The 21,957-nt window shown below is 44.8% G+C and overlaps 2 protein-coding genes and 1 long non-coding RNA gene across 3 annotated transcripts; 2 read left to right on the top strand and 1 right to left on the bottom strand.

The window, feature by feature from the left end:
- Positions 1-155: 155 nt before the first annotated feature.
- On the top strand, positions 156-3,782 carry rnasekb (ribonuclease, RNase K b). Its single transcript, XM_079651522.1, has 3 exons — positions 156-389; positions 2,155-2,237; positions 3,263-3,782. Exons 1-3 carry the CDS (start codon positions 312-314, stop codon positions 3,405-3,407), a joined length of 306 nt encoding a protein of 101 aa, XP_079507648.1. The 5' UTR covers positions 156-311; the 3' UTR covers positions 3,408-3,782.
- A 1,391-nt stretch (positions 3,783-5,173) lies between these two features.
- On the bottom strand, positions 5,174-6,565 carry LOC307019175. Its single transcript, XR_013802590.1, has 2 exons — positions 5,397-6,565; positions 5,174-5,308 (listed from the first exon to the last, which is right to left on the bottom strand). It is a non-coding gene; the product is annotated as an uncharacterized lncRNA (long non-coding RNA).
- Positions 6,566-8,768: 2,203 nt separating this feature from the next.
- Positions 8,769-13,305, top strand: LOC307018396 (uncharacterized protein; the record flags this gene model as incomplete). The annotated part of the gene is made up of 2 exons (XM_079648627.1): positions 8,769-11,029; positions 11,287-13,305. The coding sequence occupies exons 1-2, from the start codon at positions 9,629-9,631 to the stop codon at positions 13,303-13,305; spliced, it is 3,420 nt and encodes a 1,139-aa protein (XP_079504753.1). The 5' UTR covers positions 8,769-9,628.
- Between the last annotated feature and the right edge of the window lie 8,652 nt (positions 13,306-21,957).

The following is a 21,957-nucleotide window of genomic DNA, read 5'->3' as shown; positions in this document are numbered from 1 at the left end:
AAATTCAGGGATAGACAAATCAAGTATTGTAGAATTACATAAAATAAAAATACAGTTTCACATTTCAACAATCTGGACATTTCATTGGTCAGTCTCAACGGAAAAGGCGGGATGTAACGAACTCGCCATTTTGATTGGTCGCTAAGCTGGTTGACGAGTGAAGCCGAGTTTCAACGAGTGAACCCGAGTGATGCGGATCAGCTGACCGTGAGCCTCTGTCGTCCTTCCATGGCTAATTTCTGCTCAGTTTTGTGAATACAACACATATAAATCCGCTTCTGGTTGATCGATTGGACCGTGAAAAAGCAGGCATGCCGTCGCTTCTGTTCTGCGGGCCGAAGATGGCTGCGTGCGGGATCGTGATCAGCATCTGGGGGGTCATCATGCTGGTAAGAACCGGGGAGGGGGCTGGCTACTTCCTGGAGCTATGTGGGGTTTTTAGTGAAATTAATGTCGGATCTTTTCAGTGATGAATTTATATTATTCATAATGTGTGTTCACCTTCATGATATCCTACAGAAAACTAAAAAAACAGCAAGAATTCGGTTGCAAAGTCGATTCATTTACATATTCTCCAGTCGATAGACGGCGCCCATTTAGGCCAAGTTACCATAGACATGAAGGTAAATAAGATGTAATGTAATATTATAACAATATTAATGAACACCATTCTGATCAGTGGTGTTGTGCCTGTGCAATTAACGTTATGGAGCTGGCTAATGTCTGGTTTTCCGTTTAAATGAATGGTGACAGGATTAACCAGGAATGTGTCAGTGTGGTGTCAGAAGGTAATTTAAACACAGAGACATTTACAATATTTATTATTAATATACACTAATGAAATCCTTATACACTAGCTGGTGACAGGAGTATTCCTATATCATATTAAATAAATGACACATATATGAACAGTACACACTAACAGTAATATATAATAATGTTGTGTATCATTAATTTACTTGTTTAACACAGAGATGTACCATCGCAATGCAACAATACTCCAGTAAATGAACAGATGCAAATATGATCAATATTCAGAATATAAAGAGGAACTAAAGAGGCAAAATAAATGTGACTTAAATGAATCATGTGACTTTTATTTTTGACGTCATGTGATGTTTGAGAACAGGAAGTCAGTGTTTCCATAAATGGAGCATGAGGGAAAATGATCCACATGTGTTAGAGACAGTCACCGTTATAATAAAGGTACACATGTTTTTATAAAAGCCTCAGATGGTGTGTTTTCAGGCAGGACTTGAAGGTTGAGAGTGAGTCCTGTCGTCGCAGCTTTCCAATCAGCTGTGGTCTAGAGAGAATAATCAGTAAGGTAACAAACGTACAGCAACACAATATTTGTATTAAAAGCAATAAGGACCTTCATACTTGCAAGTATGACGTCTCCTCCAAAGAGCACGTACCTTTCTGAGTGAAACAGGCTCTCTTTATAAGAGGACATCAAAGCAGATTTACATTACAACCACATTCTGGGGGGCCAGCTGATGCCCCTCAGACACAGTATGCAACACCTCCACTCAATACAAGACAATGGGATACACAGATACCCCTCAGACACAGTATGCAACACCTCACCCCCACACATAGATTTAAGGATCGCTCCCAGAGAGATGACCTAATCACAGAAACTAAGGTCAGCAATGTTAACACATTTGATTGCATAATTTCCTTAACAGTCCATATTGCGGATGTCTTGTGGGAGAGAGCTCCAGAGACGGGGGGCTGAAGGCTCGTGACCCCATGGTGGTCCTCAGGCGGGCAGAAGGTACAGTGAGCTGGAAGGCAGAGGAGGGTCGGAGAGCACGAGAGGGAGTGTAGGTGTGAAGGAGTTCAGAGAGATATGGAGGTGTGAAGGGCCTCGAAGGTGAGGAGCCACATGTTGAAGGATGCAGTATTTAGCGGGGAGCCAGTGGAGTTGTTGAAGAACCGGGTGATATGATCAGTGGAAGGAGTTCTGGTAATGATACGGCGGCTGAGTTTTGGACCAGTTGGAGCTTACGAACTCTTTTATTGACTTTCGCATTAGGGCTGCTTGTAATTCATGACAACTTTAAGTAAATCATTGAAACCCTTACTTTGTCTAAATAAATACCTAAATATGAATAATTCACCTAAACGGGGATGTGGTTTCTCTTGCAGGGGATGCTGGGAATCTTCTTCAGCACCAAGTCGGCGATTCTGATCGAAGACGTGCCGTTCACCGAGGAGGACATCCGCAACGAGTGAGTCGCTATGAACTCTGGGAGTCTGAGTTTTTACTCTCGTCTGGTTTAATACTGCAGATAAACCCAAAGTAGACTCACATTGACTCCCAACATAAACTACGAGTGTGAAGCAGTCACCTGCATCATGGTCTGGTTTTCTGACATTTTTATAAACGGACAAAACCACATATAGTTCAGTATACAATTGAATTAAAGACCCATTGAAAAAAGAACAAATAAAAGATAGAAATAATAATTAAAACAAGCAAACAACAACAGTGACATGGAAGCTACCTTATTTTAAAGGTCCCCGATTATACTGTTTTTTATCAGTATATCCCAGCTCTCAAATATATCCATAGCCTGTCTCTGATTGGCTGAAACACCAAACAGATCATTGCAGCATTACCCATAATCCCCTCTGTTTCAGCCCTGATTCCAAAGTGCTGATTCTCTGTCTGTTACTTAGATGAAAATAAGGAGCCCCTCCCCACGCCCCTCTGAGAGAGATTTGGTTAATAACTCTCAATGTGTGGTGTCGTTCATTTTTCTTTTATATTCAACCCATGTCCCGTCCTGGACCCTCAATGTGTGTGTGAATCTTTCCATATCAAATATTTCCTGTCCTTCTCCCAGCCGTTGCTGCTTCGTAGGCGGAGTTCTGGTTTTCTGAATGGAGTTTGATTGATTTGTGCTAAGCTAACATTTAGCTGCTGCATCAACTGACTGAGGAATATATACGTTAACACCTTAGACTGTAAATATATATAGGTTTATACACAGAGATACACACTGTGTTAAGATTAAGAACTTTATCACAGTAAGTGTCTGGGCAGCAAATTAAGAGAAAAAACTGAATTTAAAAACCAATATAGTGTTGAACCTTTTGAGCACAGATCAAAATAAATAAAGGTTTATTGAGAATATGACGTAAATTGATATTTTAGTTTTCTTCTTTATTTGCAGGAGCAGCCAGATACATATCTTAACAGTTGAATATCATTGCATGTTATTAACATGTATTGAATCCCCTCTGTGTGCAGTAAGAATCCCCCGGGGAACATCTACGGCCTCTACACTCAGGTCGGGATCAACTGCTTCATCGCGGCCGGGATCTACGTGGCGGTTGGCGCCGTGTCGCTCTGCCAGGTCCGCCTCAACAAGCGCCAGGAGTACATGGTCACATAGATGACACTCACACAGCCAATCAGCAGCCGGCTCGCTAAGATCTGAGCGAGCTGATTGGTTAACGGAGTGAAGAGTTATTTATTTTAAATGTTTGTAGATGTTGTTGTTTGAGACATTCCTGTGGGCGTCACTCGTGATGCATGACACATTTAAATATAAAATAAAGCAAATGAGGAATTAAATCTGATTATTATATTATTGCCTAAACAGTTTTATCATTTTGTATATTTTCCATCTTGTTTATTTTCAGGTTTTGTTGTTGTTTACAGAGAAGGTGTAAGTGTGTTGATGCTCGTGCAGATCAAGCGTGTTTAATGTGAAGAAATGATGGTTGTGGATTATCCTGCAATAAAGTGTGTGTGCAAAAATAAATAACACTGGTCTGTCGTAAACTCACCATAAACAGAGAGGACTCTTTAAAGTAGAGACACAACATACTGATATACAGCTGATCATCAGCAGGAGAGGACTCTTTAAAGTAGAGACACTACATACTGATATACACCTGATCATCAGCAGGAGAGGACTCTTTAAAGTAGAGACACTACATACTGATATACACCTGAACATCAGCAGAAGAGGACTCTTTAAAGTAGAGACACTACATACTGATATACACCTGAACATCAGAGGAGAGGACTCTTTAAAGTAGAGACACTACATACTGATATACACCTGAACATCAGCAGAAGAGGACTCTTTAAAGTAGAGACACTACATACTGATATACACCTGAACATCAGAGGAGAGGACTCTTTAAAGTAGAGACACTACATACTGATATACACCTGAACATCAGCAGAAGAGGACTCTTTAAAGTAGAGACACTACATACTGATATACACCTGAACATCAGCAGGAGAGGACTCTTTAAAGTAGAGACACTACATACTGATATACACCTGAACATCAGCAGGAGAGGACTCTTTAAAGTAGAGACACTACATACTGATATACACCTGAACATCAGCAGGAGAGGACTCTTTAAAGTAGAGACACTACATACTGATATACACCTGAACATCAGCAGGAGAGGACTCTTTAAAGTAGAGACACTACATACTGATATACACCTGAACATCAGCAGGAGAGGACTCTTTAAAGTAGAGACACTACATACTGATATACACCTGAACATCAGCAGGAGAGGACTCTTTAAAGTAGAGACACTACATACTGATATACACCTGAACATCAGCAGGAGAGGACTCTTTAAAGTAGAGACACTACATACTGATATACACCTGAACATCAGCAGGAGAGGACTCTTTAAAGTAGAGACACTACATACTGATATACACCTGAACATCAGCAGGAGAGGACTCTTTAAAGTAGAGACACTACATACTGATATACACCTGAACATCAGCAGGAGAGGACTCTTTAAAGTAGAGACACTACATACTGATATACACCTGAACATCAGCAGGAGAGGACTCTTTAAAGTAGAGACACTACATACTGATATACACCTGAACATCAGCAGGAGAGGACTCTTTAAAGTAGAGACACTACATACTGATATACACCTGAACATCAGCAGGAGAGGACTCTTTAAAGTAGAGACACTACATACTGATATACACCTGAACATCAGCAGGAGAGGACTCTTTAAAGTAGAGACACTACACACTGATATACACCTGAACATCAGCAGGAGAGGACATTCATTCAGTTTGTAAATATATTTAACTATCACAAAAGACAACAGCAACAAAACAGGTGAGGTAATCATATTTTTCACAAAACGAAGACCACACCATTGGGAAGCTTAACGTCTGTTTAATAAAAATAAGGAACACAGAGAGGCTTGCAAAACTCTGCGAGTTGAGACTGAGGCTCAGGGTGAGGGTCTCATTGCAGGTCTTCAGGCTCCATTGAATCCCCCTGGGGTTCTTGTGCTGAAAGAGGGAGACAAAGACAGGAGAAAGGGTTAGATACATATAGCAACCTATAGGATGGGAAATTGCTGACCTATTTAAAACTGACCTTGTGTTTTCACTCTCACTTAAGTCCCTCTCCCTTTGCCATCGATCCAAAATCAGCTGAGCTGCAACATAATACAGAGAGGTAATAATCAACAGAATCACAAGGACTTTATATGGCTCTGCTAAAAACACTCATCCATAAGTTAAGTTTTTGTTTACTGTTTACAAGACTCAAATATGCACTCTAAATCCATATCAATAGCGATGTATCACAAACATAGCTCTCTTCCTTATTCTTATTCCTTATTCTTATCCTCATTGTTGTGTAACTTTAACTATATTATACTAGCTTGCACTCCAAGTTGGATATCCTCATTTCACTACAATCACACGCCCCAATGTTATATTTAACTAATATTTATCTCCCTCCACCCCGGATAAAAGCATGTTAAGAAGCCCCTTTTCTCTAATTCCACAACGTTGGGTTGAAATAACATTAGGAGAACGGATTAATAGGCTGTTCATGGTTAACGTGTGTTGCTAACTTTATCCGGAATCCAAGCCTAATCTGTTATCTGTAATTTGACTCAGATGTGCTGATAATATCCGCAATATAAATCTTTAAACGTCTTCTTACCTTTAAAAGTCCAACAAGAACGGTCTATTATGCTGCAACTCTACTGCGCTGCTAGTCGCAGATAGCCTCAATAGTTCCCCGGAAGTCAGCAGCAAGCTAACTTCCGGGGAACTATTGAGGGCTCCGCGATGGTTATGGCTAGAAAGGATCCGTCTAGTGTAAATATGACGTCACGTTCTCGTTGTAACTCTCGTTGTAATCGGAGCGGCTCGGAAACACATCTACAGCAGTAACATGATGCAACATACACATTAATGCAGCAGCAATATTAATAGAGAAACATCAGACATAATAGTAAAACACTGCAAGGGAACATTTTATTGCACCAGGAGCTATCTTGGGACTTTTACTGCGACAACGTTGACTTGCCTGTGAATAAAAAATAAACCATAGTGTTGGTGATCTACAGTGTTGTCATTCTTCTTTGAACACCAGCAAGATCGCTAACACCCTATTTCAACAATCACACTCCCTGTAATTGACATAGTTAATAGATAGTTTAGCTTCTCACCATCAGTTGCTGTGGCCCACTGATGTTAACGATCGTAACTGAAAGGTTGCCTGCCAAACGTAAACATTCAGCCATGTGGCATTCAGCCAAACTCTCGCGAGAGTTTTACACAAGACGGATCCTTTCTAGCCATAACCCTCCGCGATCCGCCATTGCTGTAAAAAAAAAATGGTCCATTGGAGTGAACGGAGATGTCGTAACTCATTGCTCTGCTCTCAGGTAAACACCCACAGACCCGCCCATCTAGACTGTGATTGGTTGCAGGTTTGGCGGCAACATTCCGTATCTGCCATCATTGTAGCATAACAACCGCAGAAGATCTCGGAGCCACACACTCGTATTTTGTCGGTAAAAACTATGGTTGTATTCGTAAAAACTCAAAAGTGTAGTCGTTGAATCTTTAAATAACATTTTATCCCTCCGCCTCGGACTATTTCTCCAGTTATTTGTATTTTTCTTGCTGCACAAACCGAAAGCAACAGCTCCACAATCACCCAGAAAACCCGGACTGGATCAACAGAAAACCCAGACTGGATCAACAGAAAACCCGGACTGGAAGGACTGACTATCGTGGGTAAGAGAAAAGTGCATTAACTGAACAAAAATAACATTGAAACTGATGACGGAATGGCTTAATGCATCTCAATGGAAATTATACTCCATTTGCCTATCAGTTTAGTGCACCCAATGCAGCACAACATTAATTGTGTATGGACACAATAGATTCCAATAGATGGAGCTCCAACCTCATTTTTAAAAATGTATAAAACTGTTTTTAAGTCTGAAAACAATGATATTATGGCTGATAAATAGGTTAATATGGTAAACAAGGGCACACGACCCCCACACTTTTTGGGTGTGTTCCAACGGCTACATAGTGCAACTATACCAAGTTTGATGGACCTGTGATGTCTGTAAATATTTGTAATTAAACATTTTGCCCGACTTTTTACATGAATGTACCCATGTTTAGAACACTATTGCCGGGTAAACATTGTATCTTCTCCCCCTGGTTGTATTTTTCCTGAATTAAAACAGCTCCCCCTGAGTTTAGACATTAATTTACCCATGTGTAGAACACTATTCCTGGCTTAAAAAGCGATGTGCATCACCGTGGATCTCTGCATGTGTTCCTGTGAGTCTGAGACCCTGCTAACAGCATTGACTCTGTTGTTTTTCTCTTCTTGTCCCCACCCCTGGTCTACAGGGTGTGATTTATGCTCTGTGAAGGGTTTGTAACTGTGTTACTCTAAACCGGACACACTTGGAGATTGAAGTTCGAGCTCGAGCAGATTCTGTCCCACTCAATCGGGGTAAGGGTGACGCCTAAATCCTGCTCCCATCTTTTCTGTGACTGCAGATTAGTATTGGCGGTTGAGGTGAGGAGAAGTTGATATATACCTGAAATCATTCCTTTCTTGTTTGCAAGTCTTTAGGTTCATATCAAGGTGTCCATGACAACCTATCTTTACACCTTTTGATGTTAAGTTTTTAATATTTGATTGTAATTGCATATAGGAGAGGAAGGATTTATTCAGATTAAAATGTTCCATCAACACTGTGAACGGAGTTATGCTATAATGTGTTGTATGTCATTTGCTCGCATATGTATATTATTCAAAATTCCATGCTCATAAAATACTCATATTTTTTTTTCTCTTCATTCCCCACGCCCCAAAATAAATAAATAAACATATATACCAATTTTAGGAAAAGTAACGAAGTTTGAGCAGTGTGAGTTTTATATTAACAGAGTTACACATATTTCAAAACACGAAGTGTAATAACTGCAGTTTGCCTCCCTGTCAGAATGACAAAGGTTCTCAGTGAAGCTCAAGCCCATGTTTCTCACTACATTGTAAGAACAACTTATTGAAAAAAATCAGTTCAATGCAACTAATGTCCTCTTAGTGTTATTGCATGATATTAAAATTGGTTAGCCATGAATTTAGTGATGGATTGTAAACATTTGAAATGTAGCATTGAAGTGTACTGTATTTCTTTATATAGGCTTTTTTCCCCCTAACAAATAGTTTTTGCGCTGACCAGGGGGAACTTGGCTGGATTTCTTTTTCAAAGGGGGTACATGATTGAAAAAAGTTTGAGAACCACTGCTTTAGCCCACATCAGAGCCCTGTGCCCTGGGTAATAGAGGGGGGGTGCTGTGCCCTGGGTCTCTGGGTGTCTGTGAGTCTCACACCCGGCTTCTCCGGGGTGCTGGAGATTCATTTTCAGGCTCATCTCCTCAATTGTCCCCCTAAAAATGATTTTTTAATCTTTTTTTTTATTATATTTAAATGATTTATTTCATCTTTAATATGGTTCCCTGACAAAGTGCACATAGTCTGGAGCTCACTGGGGTCCTGCATATGCTTTAGTCAGGCGTTTTAACACTTTATTCCTTGAAAATGATTTGTATTCACTATCATGGGGCTATATAAATCAAATTCCGGGTAATGCGAAGCACTTTTGTACCTTTTACTATTTACATGTATTTGTATTGTATATCTTTGGGCTAGAAAAGTGACATTTCTGGGTGATTTTGTCAGTTTATGGAGCTTATCCCTAGAATCCTGGAGGTTCCAGGCCAAATTTGGGAGCTCATAGGCGGCCTGCCATGCGCCCCCACCCATGGAAAGAAGAAAAAAGTGAAGAAAACGGTCAATTATATTTTAAAATAATCAAAAATGAAGTTAAAAAAAATTCTCTAAGAAATGACTGAGTGCCAACGGAGAAGGTGCTCAACCCTTAGGCGCTGAGATGGGGGGTGCAATCGGCTGGCTTTTTTGTTTACCGTGTTGCTTCTAAAGCCTGTATGGATCAACTCTCCTCTATCTTCTTCCCCTGACCCCCGGTCCTCCATACTGGCGCCTGGATACGGGTCAGTCTGCGACTCATTTGCTGGGTGAGTACCATGAATTGATGCCTCAGATATGAGTGTCGGCCTGGTTCTTCGGGGCACTCTACAGCTCAACGCTGGTATGGATTGGAGTCGGAGCCCCCCTTCTCCTGGTAAATATCATTTACCCAGCGGTGTTGAACGCAGATGGAGCCTCCCATCTCCCAAAAAAGCGTACCTTTCAATCGATTTGAATCGATTTCAATCTGCTTGTGTCTCCACAGGCTTGATTGATTGACTTCCAAGATGCGGTCCAAGATGATGCCAGAATGCCCGCTGTGTCACCTGCAATACCGCGCTCTCCCAAGGCACTTGGTGGACAGGCACCTAGTCCTGAATAAAGATGAACGCAACATTCTCCTACGCATGGCCAATGGAAGAATTAACATTCGCCTGGAGCCCTGCTCTGTTGTTGGTTGTTCATACCATCGCAGCAGGCTGGACCGGCATCTCGATACTGACCACCCGGAGCTCAGCCAACAAGAAACAGACTTGTCACTGAAAGAAGTGAAACGCAAGGTGGGGCTTAAAATGCTGAGGGAGCTCCGGGAGGCCGACCCCCCAGTACACATGATAACGACACTGGATGAGGAATATGGTGCTGATGATGAACACCCAGACTCCTTTTCCGGGGAAGTTGACCTCGAAGCCGATGAGCGAACAACAATCAGACTGTTAGGGCTGGAAAACTTCGCACAAAAGAAGGTCCTCAATAAAGAGGTGTGTTTTGTAAAAAAGAAGCTGAAGCAGTTTAAGGCTTCCAGTGCCAAGAGGGACATCCGCTCCTCCGGCATAAGGTCCTCAGGCAGACACACCCCCTTGGTTGAACTCGGCAGGCCTCAATCGAAAGACGCTGGTGATGAGGAGTGTAGGGGCGAAGGATTACGGAGACCGATGTCAGCCCCCCCCAGTGTAAACAAACTAGACTTGTCTCGGCGGCGAGCAACCATGCCGAGTTCCTCGCGGGTGAAGTGCAAATCCAAGAAGAAACACACATCACATGAGCATGGTGCCATCTCTAAGATGGCCCGTGATAAGGGTCAGGGTGGTGTGGGAAGTCGGCGGAAATCAGCGACACCACGTCCAACAGGCAGAAGCAATCCAGTCGCAACAGGCAGATGTACCCCTGGATTGCTCGAAGCTATGGAGGACACCTCTGTGAACGCCATAGGGGCCAAAGTGGCACCTAGTGATGAGCTGCAGGGGGACTGCGAGGACTCGGATGACCAGGCCATGGCTGACGTGGATGAACCGGAGATGGCAATTGAAGTCACGGAGCTCCTCATGGGTCAAAAGCAACCCAGCATCCCAACTTTCTCCGGCATCATGGCTCCAGTGGCACAGCCCACGCTCAGGATCAACCGCCTACACAGTAGCAAGTTAAATGCTGCGGCCGTTCGCAGTGCGCAAGCATCCTCCACCACCACCCCTGTATTGCTCCGGAAAACCATAGCTCGCCGCGCTAAACGGGCCCTGGCCCTTGTGGCTGGGAAAACGTCACCCACACTTCCCAGGCCCTCTGGTTGTGGGCTGGCGAATACAATGCGGCACACAACCCTTCCACCCAGCATGGACATGACAGAGTCCCGGGACTACAACGCGGGGATTGATCCAGACACAAAGTTGTCAGAAAATGTGCAGTCAAAGGTAAGCCGGGTCAAGCTTTTTCTATTATTTATGGGGCGAGTCTCTCCCCGTCTGTCAGACTGGCTGTTCCTGAAGGACACTTCAAAGATCCGTGCCTGGGCACATGACCTCAGAGAAACCAGCAACCTTGCCGTCATAACTGTTGCCTTTTATATAAAAAATATACTGCAGTTTATTCGATACCTGATGGACTCACATGCACTGCACATGTAACTGTTACCCATTCCAGTTTTTACTAATTATCTGAATCTTTCCAGGTGAAGAGAATCCAGGACCCATCGAACCGGTACTACGCCAGCAACCCAGGGGTTAAGGAGGCCTTGGGCATCAGACACATGTTTACTGATTCGATTGCCCAGGCGACCATGGATGCACAAGCCGAGGCCGGGATAGAACCTGAAGCAGCAGGTCCCCCCGCTCCCCCAGCTCCAGAGCCAGAGCCAAAGCCAAAGCGAAAGACATCCCCCGCTCCCCCAGCTCCAGAGCCAAAGCGTAAGCAAAAGCGAAAGACATCCCCCGCTCCCCCAGCTCCAGAGCCAGAGCCAGAGCCAGAGCCAAAGCCAGAGTCAGAGCCAAAGCCAAAGCGAAAGCGAAAGACAACCCCCGCTCCCCCAGCTCCAGAGCCAGAGCCAGAGCCAGAGCCAGAGCCAGAGCGTAAGCAAAAGACAGCCCCCGCTCCCCCAGCTCCAGAGCCAGAGCCAGAGCCAAAGCCAAAGCCAGAGCCAGAGCCAAAGCGTAAGCAAAAGCGAAAGACATCCCCCGCTCCCCCAGCTCCAGAGCCAGAGCCAGAGCCAGAGCGTAAGCAAAAGACAGCCCCCGCTCCCCCAGCTCCAGAGCCAGAGCCAGAGCCAAAGCCAAAGCCAGAGCCAGAGCCAAAGCGTAAGCAAAAGACAGCCCCCGCTCCCCCAGCTCCAGAGCCAGAGCCAAAGCGTAAGCAAAAGACAGCCCCCGCTCCCCCAGCTCCAGAGCCAGAGCCAAAGGCAAAGCGTAAGCAAAAGACAGCCCCCGCTCCCCCAGCTCCAGCTCCAGCTCCAGAGCCAAAGCCAAAGCGAAAGCGAAAGACATCCCCCGCTCCCCCAGCTCCAGAGCCAGAGCGAAAGACAGCCCCCGCTCCCCCAGCTCCAGAGCCAGAGCCAGAGCCAAAGCGTAAGCAAAAGCAAAAGCGAAAGACAGCCCCCGCTCCCCCAGCTCCAGCTCCAGAGCCAGAGCCAGAGCCAGAGCCAAAGCGTAAGCGTAAGCGAAAGACAGCCCCCGCTCCCCCAGAGCCAGAGCCAAAGCCAGAGCCAGAGCCAGAGCCAAAGCGTAAGCGTAAGCGAAAGACAGCCCCCGCTCCCCCAGCTCCAGAGCCAAAGCCAGAGCCAGAGCCAGAGCCAGAGCCAGAGCCAGAGCCAGAGCGTAAGCAAAAGACAGCCCCCGCTCCCCCAGCTCCAGAGCCAGAGCCAGAGCCAAAGCCAAAGCCAGAGCCAGAGCCAAAGCGTAAGCAAAAGACAGCCCCCGCTCCCCCAGCTCCAGAGCCAGAGCCAAAGCGTAAGCAAAAGACAGCCCCCGCTCCCCCAGCTCCAGAGCCAGAGCCAAAGGCAAAGCGTAAGCAAAAGACAGCCCCCGCTCCCCCAGCTCCAGCTCCAGAGCCAAAGCCAAAGCGAAAGCGAAAGACATCCCCCGCTCCCCCAGCTCCAGAGCCAGAGCGAAAGACAGCCCCCGCTCCCCCAGCTCCAGAGCCAGAGCCAGAGCCAAAGCGTAAGCAAAAGCAAAAGCGAAAGACAGCCCCCGCTCCCCCAGCTCCAGCTCCAGAGCCAGAGCCAGAGCCAGAGCCAAAGCGTAAGCGTAAGCGAAAGACAGCCCCCGCTCCCCCAGAGCCAGAGCCAAAGCCAGAGCCAGAGCCAGAGCCAAAGCGTAAGCAAAAGACAGCCCCCGCTCCCCCAGCTCCAGAGCCAGAGCCAGAGCCAGAGCCAAAGCCAGAGCCAAAGGCAAAGCGTAAGCGAAAGCGAAAGACATCCCCCGCTCCAACACAGCCAAAGGCAGGGCGAGCTCCAGTCCATTGTCCCGAGTTCAGCAGCAGCAGCGATGACGAATGCCCTGTGGCTTACCTTTATACCACCAGTGATCCCTCAGAGGCTGAATCCGATGTCAAGCTCCAGGCTGCGTTGCTGGAGCGAGCGAATAAATGGGAGAAAGAACGGAATGAGGAGACTTTCCTCGATTCTGCTGACGATGACAGTGACAATCCCTTAGAGTCTACGTGCTTGTTGAAGACTCTCCAGAAGCGAAGTCGCTAAATACTCGCTGTATATATCTGTATATATGTATATCTGTATATCTGTATATCTGTATATATGTATATCTGTATATATGCTCACTGTGTGCTTTGACATGCAGTGTTTCCCCTATATATCTGCTGAAATATGCGCGACTCTGCTAGGGGGCGCCAGCCAGGTACCCACACATTTTTTAATTTTTTTAAAAATTGAAGTGGCGACCCTTTTTTATTTTTGATTGTTTTTTATGTGGATTTGTAGTGTTTGTGTTACTGTATGTTCAATAAAGGTGTATTTTTGCTAAATCTTGAGACATTGCCACTGTATGTACTGGCAGGTCCAATTTTTGGCATAGGCGACACAGGCGGACGCCTAGGGCGCCAGATCTGGGGGGCGCTGCGCTGGCAGCTCTGGGAGGAAAAAAACATTTTTGAGCGTTGGTGCTCATCCACATTTTCGGCCTTGACGTAACAACATTCATAATTAAGTCAATGTAACACCCTTTTCACCCCGGTTACACGTTTCATTTGCCATGTACGATGGGCGCTGTAAGTGATGAAAGTGGGGGATGTTGGCTTATCAGGCGCCCGCAGCTCACAGCCAAAGTGCGAGCGTGGGACCGAGAGCGAGGGAGAGAGAGAGAGAGAGGGCGCACCGGTACCGGCGCTGTTGTTATTAGCATCTGGGGCTAGCTGCGCTAACGGATGAAAGAAGTAGATGTTTCTACAACCAGGGTGGAGGAGAGCTCTCAGACTGAGAGGCTCAGTGAGGTAAAGGACTGAGTGTTTAGATAGTTCATTTTAGTCTAAGTTATCTCAGTGGGTCTCAAACAAATATGTGCTTACAAATTATGTAAAGACATATTTCCAAGGCATTCCTTTATAATTATTAGGATACATAAAAACAGGTTTTCATTTCAAACCTTTATTTAACCAGATTGGTCCCATTGAGATCATAGATCTCTTTTTCAAGGGAGACCTGCATCATATAGGTTCCACATGAAACAATAAAGAGAAAAAATGAGATTTCTCAGTTTCAATTCTTGCTGTAGATTGTTCCAAGCAAGTGGCGCTGCGCACATAAAAGCTGTCTCACCTAAGACAGTCCTTGCTCTTGGCACATCTAACAAGACTACATCATGAGATCTCAGACAACAGCTGCTTGCAGCTCTCTGTGTGATCAGAGAGCAGATATAATACGGGAGTTTACCCAACAAACCTTTATAAATAAACGTGTACCAATGACTGAGCCTCTGTACAGTAAGTGAAGGCAGACCTGCCTTGGCATACAGGGTACGGTGATGAGTAAGTGCTTTACTGTTTGTGACAAATCCCAGTGCGCTGTGATACATCATTCCAATGTATACTATAGGACAGTAAACCAAAAATATTGTTTAGAGTTGGAGAGATACAAAAATATGCATAAATAAATGTTAACTAGGTAAAGTAAGATATGAATGAACAAAAATAAAATAAGCTACATTTTTATTTGTTATTGGCTATGGTAGGTTATTGGTTATGTTACTTATTTGATTATTAAAATGTAAACCGATCTTTTTCATATGGGTGTTTAGAGTTGTACCCCCTAGATCAGGTCTCTAGTCATTGTGTGCTCAAAGTGCACCAGATTGAAGCATTTTACTGTGAAATGTTCAAAAAATCAATAAGTTTTTCAATAAGTTTCTGTTTTTGTTGTGTATTTTTCATTTATTCTTTATGTGCCTAGGGCAGCAATTTGTCTGGAACCGGCCCTGGTTCTAGGCATCAAGAGCCTTTCTTGTGCTGGCAGACACATAGAAACAAATTATCGGGGTGCACTTCGCACGTGCACACTAAAAAATTCCACGCGCTCACATTATGCTGGGCCCACGTGCCTTAGCACCGCTGCTATGACTCCATCCTAGGGGAAACACTGACATGTCCTGTTTTAATTCAAAATAAATATATTGTTATAATTAAATACTGTTTCTTTCTTTTCAAAACGCACCAAAACACCCATACATATTAAGGTATAAGTCAGCACCGGATTATCAGAGCGGAGGCTCTGGGTAAACACTATTTTACCCCACTGTATGGTTCTCAGGGTCACCAACATGGATGCTTTCCCATCAGCACCGGTAAGGCGCTGGACTCTGCTGTTTTTCTCTTCTTGTACATTTAATGACTTAAATTTGGATGAAATGGACAGTTTCCTGTCCATACTGACATGCATATGGTCATAACACCGCATGTTTATGCAGTCAAAATGTACATTTGAATTAAAACAGTTTAATGCACTTTTAACAGCCTGTTCTCTGTGTACACTCTGCCTCTATTTACAACACTTTTGCCCACGTTTGAAAGACTTATTCCTGGGTGGAAGTAAAGTCAAAGTGCTCGCACCTCCATCCGCACTGTCGAGATCGTCGAGATCCTGATCCTCTGAATCCTCGTGCGGGGCACCCCTCGCCATGAAATGCTCGTTACTTTACTTGTTACTTTACTCGCACTCCATCTGTATTTTGCGCAGTATATCTCTGAACGATGGTGATTCCACTTTGCAAATGGGCAACATTTCCTCTACTATGAAGGATGCTACAAGCCTGTCCATCTCTGCTTTGGTTACCGGTCCTCCAAATTCTAATTGTTGCTGCTTCGGAGTGGGCGGCGCACTCACAACACCCTCACTCTGGGTTCGGGGGTCCTTAGCTATTAAGCCCCTGACACACCAAGCAGTCACCAGAGAACTCGCCGACTTCTCCTGCGTCTTGGCCATGTGTCGCAATGGAACACACCGCAAAGACTTCAGCCGAGCACGTACTAACTGCGCATGCGTGAGTGGCAATAAATCTCCTTACCAGCAGGCGGCGGTAGTGTGTATTCATCATTCAAAACAGGCAACAACCGGAAGACAGAGAAGAAGAACAGACTACGTGATATAAACAAACAACAAATAGCGTGTGTGTTAGCTTCACCTTAGCATGTGTTCTTTGCAGGTGTTGAGGGTTGACGTGGTGTTTACAGCAGCGGATAACAGCTTCTGGCCTGGACACAGTTTGCACCTCACCGTCACATTCCTATCTATTATTCGGACAAACTCAAAGTAATGGGCATACCTCCACCCCTCGAAAGTTATTGCTGACTCAGCCATGTTTATGCAGCACTGCACGTGGAGATGTGGACGCACAAGTCGCGCAGATTACATATAAACCTGCGGCGGAAACCCCTCTTGTCCGTCAGTGTGATAACTGATTTTATAAAAGTAACAAAGTACACTACTCCGTTACCGACAAAAGTAATATTATTACAGTAACGCGTTACTGTAATAATAAAGTAAAGTAACGCGTTACACCCAACTCTGCTCACACGTGAGCCGCGGAATCAACTGGCAGGCTGAGCATGCCGGCGCCGGGCCCATGCCGCTCACGGCTTGGTCAGGCCCCATACACAGGAAGCAGAAGAGGTGCGGATCCGCCCCCGCGATCAGGTTCGGGCATTTCGGGCAGGTCCTGTGGTCAAGAGTTGACTCCATTGCCCTCTTTTTCTTTTTCGTCTCAAAGCTCCTTGGAATCACTTCCGCTGCTGAAGAGAAAAGGACGACAGTCAGGAGGCGAGGCCTCCTTTTATACGGTGAGATGCGCACGCATTCAGGTAGCCCGCCCAAGTCCGGCTACGTCTATAGAAGTCTCAGTGGGAGAATGCTCGCAGGGTAAGGTAGTACCCATAGAGTCCAGTAGAGGGCGGAGCCTGTGAGAGATATAACCTTTTAATGGGTCGCTCTGTGGTCTGTTTAGATGTTCTTCCTCTTCAGAGGTCACGCCTGTCTCTGACCCTGTGTGCTGCGTCTGTCTGCAGCACTCAGGAGCAGAGAAAGGGGGGAGAACTTTTTCCAAAAGTGTAACCTCCCTCATGCATGTGTAAAGTCACTGAGATGAGCAAAATAGCACCACATTTAACTCTCCCTGAATTGTTTGTAAAGTGTTGTTTAAGGCCTGAATTGAGTCTTCTGTTGTGTAATGGAAAATCACATTTCCAAAAGGGGTCGAGAGCAAATAGTTTAGTTGATTTTGTGAAGTATTTGAGCTTCAGCTTCGCGAAAAACCTCCTCATATTGGTTTTGAAGATATTGTGGGGGTTTGATATCTGCTGATAGTTCCCACAGGTTTAAATGGTTCATGCAAAACAACCGGTATTTGTCGGTCATTACCTCCTCGAGTGACAACCACATTGCCTTCTGACAATTCCATAGTTTTGCTCCGTGCTTGCATGCTAGGACCTTTTCTCTTTGCCAGAGCTGCTGCTATTCCTCCTGCATGTTGTAGCTCCCTACTAGCAGGGTTCACTAACATGGTTGGTTGATCCAGTTTAAGATTTGCAATATCTGCCATTATTATTTTCAACATTCCTTTTCCCTGAATATCAGGTCTAACAATGTGTTTTCCTCTCGGAGTATTAGATGGGATACATAAATGGCATTTGTGAGCTTTTATCCCCGGAGGACATTATACCACCTGCTTGTTGCTCTCTGTCCAAACAGTAGTCTAACAGGAAGGTATTTAGGTCGCCCGTGGGTCTGGGCTAATCCGACCAGAAGGATTTAGCTTCTGTGTATCCCTCGCAATCTGTGGCTGGCTCTGAGTCATTAAACTGCGCTCTAACCTCATCCGCCATTTATGAAGGGTTTAAGTTCACTCTTTTATACACATGCAAGTTCCTAGGCTATTACTCACGCCGGAGGATCAGTCCGACTATACCGTCACTTGGTTCTAGGTTACTCTCCTGGATTCAGCTAGTGCATGCGGATACCTCAACTAAGAGGGTGATGTATCGAGCTTCGAGCTTTTCCAACAGCATAGTTACCCTTAGACCGATGTTTATCTTTATTAAATCTCCTATCAACTCTTCACCACGTTATGTTTTAACGCAAAAGTTCTAACCGCAGCTCTTTGTCAAGTCCTACCTATAAGCTTCAAAGTCATTGGACAGGTACTGAGCAGTGCTCCTACGGCTGACTTCACTACGAGCCACCAAACCTGTGTCAAAGGAACCACAGGGGCTTCACAGTTTGGCTAGGAGAAGAAGAACCTACTTTAGCCTCTTTAACAGACAGCTATATCCGATATAATATAACCCTCAGTCCGGTGCAATAGTATTGTTACGTCCTCCCTAAGGTCTAGGGGACCTGGAGACAATAACATACAACCAATACAAATGAGGGAGTCAGTGTAACAATTGACAAAAGGTTTATTTTGCGTAAACCCAGAATCGAACAGACATATAATTGAAACACTCTGTTGGTGAGGAGGAGGAGGAGGAGGAGGAGGAGTCAAAGGATTGTGCCAAACAAAAGAAACAAGCATAACAAAACCCGGCCTCTACATCTATCCTTTGAAACCAAAACTCAAACAAAAAAACCCTCACTAACTAAACTACAAAGAATTTGACAAAACAATATCCAGGGGTGGCAACAATCCGCTAACCTAGTGTGTCTGAACGTTAGTTAGCTACGTGGTGAGAAATGTACAGGGTACCCCAGACTTACCTAACTCCCCCACCTCTCAACACACACACTTTCACAAAGGTCAGACAATACAAAGATCATGAGTTGCTAAACACTGCAGGCTCCTTCATCAGCAACAGGCCCAGAGTGAGAGAGAGAAGACTTCCTGGGTGCCTCCTTTATGCTCGGCCCTGGCTGCTGATAGGCCAGCTGAGGGTGAGGGGATCCAATCAGCCATCAGATTCAGGTGCACAGGCAGACTCCGATCAGCTGCTGATTAGCTGTGCAGAAGACAGGGAGAAGAGAGAAACACAGGAGGGAAAGAAAACCCCACAAGCCCAGCCTGCCTGGCACGTAACAAGTATCAACATTAGTTACTACACTTTTAGGTTTAAATATATATTCTAGGATTTGGGTAGGTGTTTTAACAAGACTTTCAGCCTGTATTTCGCTGATGGAGACTCATCGACCGTTGTCACTAGGCCGTTTTGATTCTTGTAGTTTGACTCTGTAAAAGTATGACTTTTCACAGAGCCCCAACGTTGGGCGCCATGTAAGAGTTGGTGAGGTCCTGATCATTTCATTTAATCAAATGACTCAGATCTACTAATTGACCTAACCGAAGTTATTGAGTCTATGTCAGTTTACTGCTTGGCTCAGATCCACCAACGTCAGCAAGATCTCACCTCTACTAACTCCTGAAGAACCAGGTTCAATGAACTGCTGTTTCAATTCAGACAACTCTCTTAAATCTGTTTAAGCGATCCCGAAGGATTTTGAAATCAGTAATGAGGTGTGGCCCTTCCTAAGAGTGAGTGTGACAGGGTGCATCTTACCTTTGAAGCAGGAGAGGAGAGCACAGATGTCCTTTAAATTGTCCCAATCCAAAAGGTGGGATCAGTTTATTCGAAGAAAAATGGTCCACACTTATACAGGGTTTCTACCTTCTCTCTTTACAACATTATAATCATACTAATCATATCATGCTCAGGTTATTTTATAATCTGAAACCTTAATTCATAGTTTAGACATTAAAGTCTTCCGACATAATCCAAAGGAATCTCCTCACGGATCGCCGGGGCTAACATTCACGACCTATGGCCTGACACATTCAGAGGCAGCTCGTCAAAATGATCAGTTAGAATTCAGTTTTAAACTTTCATCCAACAATTCACTCAGCGTTCAATCCACAGAGAGTTAAGCAATATTTACCAAGTTTGAGAGAACCTTACCGAGGAGAAACCCCAGCTACCAGGGGAACCCCCCCCCCTCTCTTGAGTTTGCTCCCTCTCTGTCAGTGTCTTTATAATAATAATAATAATAATAGATTAATTTTGTTAGCGCTTTTACAGGTGCTCAAAGACGCTTTACAGATATAGTGAAAAGAAAAGAACAACAATTAAATATAAATAGTTAAAGTCAAATAATACAAAAGCAATCACACATTAAAAGCCAGATTGAAGAGGTGAGTTTTTGTGAGTGTTTTGAAGGTGGGGGGGGGGGGGGGGGGGGGGGGGTCAGTGCAGTCTCCTATGGGTTGGGGGAGTGAGTTCCAGAGGGAGGGGGCAGCGACGGAGAATGATCTGTCCCCCCGGGTCCGGTGATTGATGCGGGGGTGATGGATAGGAGGTTGGCTTCTGATGAGCGGAGGCAGCGGGGAGGGGTGGTGGTGCAGCAGGTCTGTGAGGTAGGGGGGGGGGGGGGGGGCTGGTTGTTGAGGGCTTTGTGAGTAATCAGGAGGACTTTGAAGTGGATTCTTTGACGGACGGGGGGCCAGTGGAGGTTCTGGAGGACGGGAGTGATGTGGTCTCGGGAGCGGGTGTGGGTGAGGAGGCGGGCAGCAGAGTTCTGGATATGTTGGAGTTCATTGAGGAGGTTGGATGGTATGCCGTAGAGCAGAGGTGCCCAGTACGTCGACCGTGGGGGCAATGCTGGTAGATCGCGAGTCATTCATAAAAAAGAAAAACCAGCTGTGTTAAAATAGACAGACCAGGTTTTGATCCCTCCTCCCTTGGCCCCCCTGCCACTTAATTCAGGAGTTTACTTGATTGACAGAAAAAGCGACTTATCGTTTTCCAGTCTGTTAACCCAGAATGCAAAGCGATACAAAATCAGTCAAGTGCCGGGAAAACTCAAATGAAGTTAAAGAGACAAACAAGAGGCAAACAACAAAATGAGTGCGGGACCGAGCAAAAAGCTAAAGACAAACCACTTCCACCCAGAAAGGGAGGAAGAATATTTGTTTGTGTCACATTCAAAGGTTATTTGCCTTATTTGTAAAGCAAGCGTCGCTCTGCCAAAGAAAGGTAACGTGGAGAGGCATTATCGGAGTGTTCACAAGGCATATGACAGCGACTTCCCTCCGAGTAGCGAGTTGAGAAAGAGAAAGGTCATGTATTATTCCTACACAAACATTATCTCTTAGTCTTAGTGTCGCCAACTCGTTTCTAACATGCAAAAAGACAAACACATGCGTCTATGGTCGGTGTATTTTCGATCTTTCCAATCGAGACGAGATCTCTCTCTCCCGTCTCTGTGCAAGGGGGCGGGGCAGTTTACACACACTCAGCTCCTACATGCAGCAACACACGGGGGAGATGGCGGAGAGAAGCGCTCCAAGGTGTGTTTAAATGTTACTCGTCTTGAGGTGGACAATGCTCGTCACCAAGAGTGTTTAGCATGTAAGGGCCTTTAACACGAGCAGTTTGTCTAAACATTTGGCGAAAGTGCTCCACATCCAGACGGAGGAATGCACCGGGTTCCACTGTCTTTCTAGCAGCTCTGTAGCCCCGTCCACCAGTAACGTTTCCCCGTCAGGTGTTATGTATGCTAGCAGCAACACACAGAGTTAACTCAATGATACAAACATGGGTTAATGATTAGAGGTAACAGAGTTACTCTTTATTTTGTTAACGTTTCAGCTATTCTGTTCACAGTTCTGTCATCACATTATTTAATACGATTTGTTAAAACATTGTTGTTTCTTTTGATGTGAAATATGATTTATTTACTTAAAATAAAAAGCAATGTTAATTTTGTTCACAATTTGTTTAGTTAATTTAATAATATATGTATTTTTGAATCAAGTATTCATCTTTTTTTGTCTAGTTTTGCTGATAGAGGCTTAGTTTGTCGGGGGACATCTTACTTCTTCCTTCTCTCTGTCTATACCTGTGTACTCTCATGTTCCGATTA

This window comes from Notothenia rossii (assembly GCF_949606895.1).
Source record: "Notothenia rossii genome assembly, chromosome: 9".
In the NCBI taxonomy this organism is placed as follows: Eukaryota; Metazoa; Chordata; class Actinopteri; order Perciformes; family Nototheniidae; genus Notothenia; species Notothenia rossii.
Note: the sequence above shows the minus strand (reverse complement) of the source record. Positions and strands in the feature narration are given on the sequence as shown.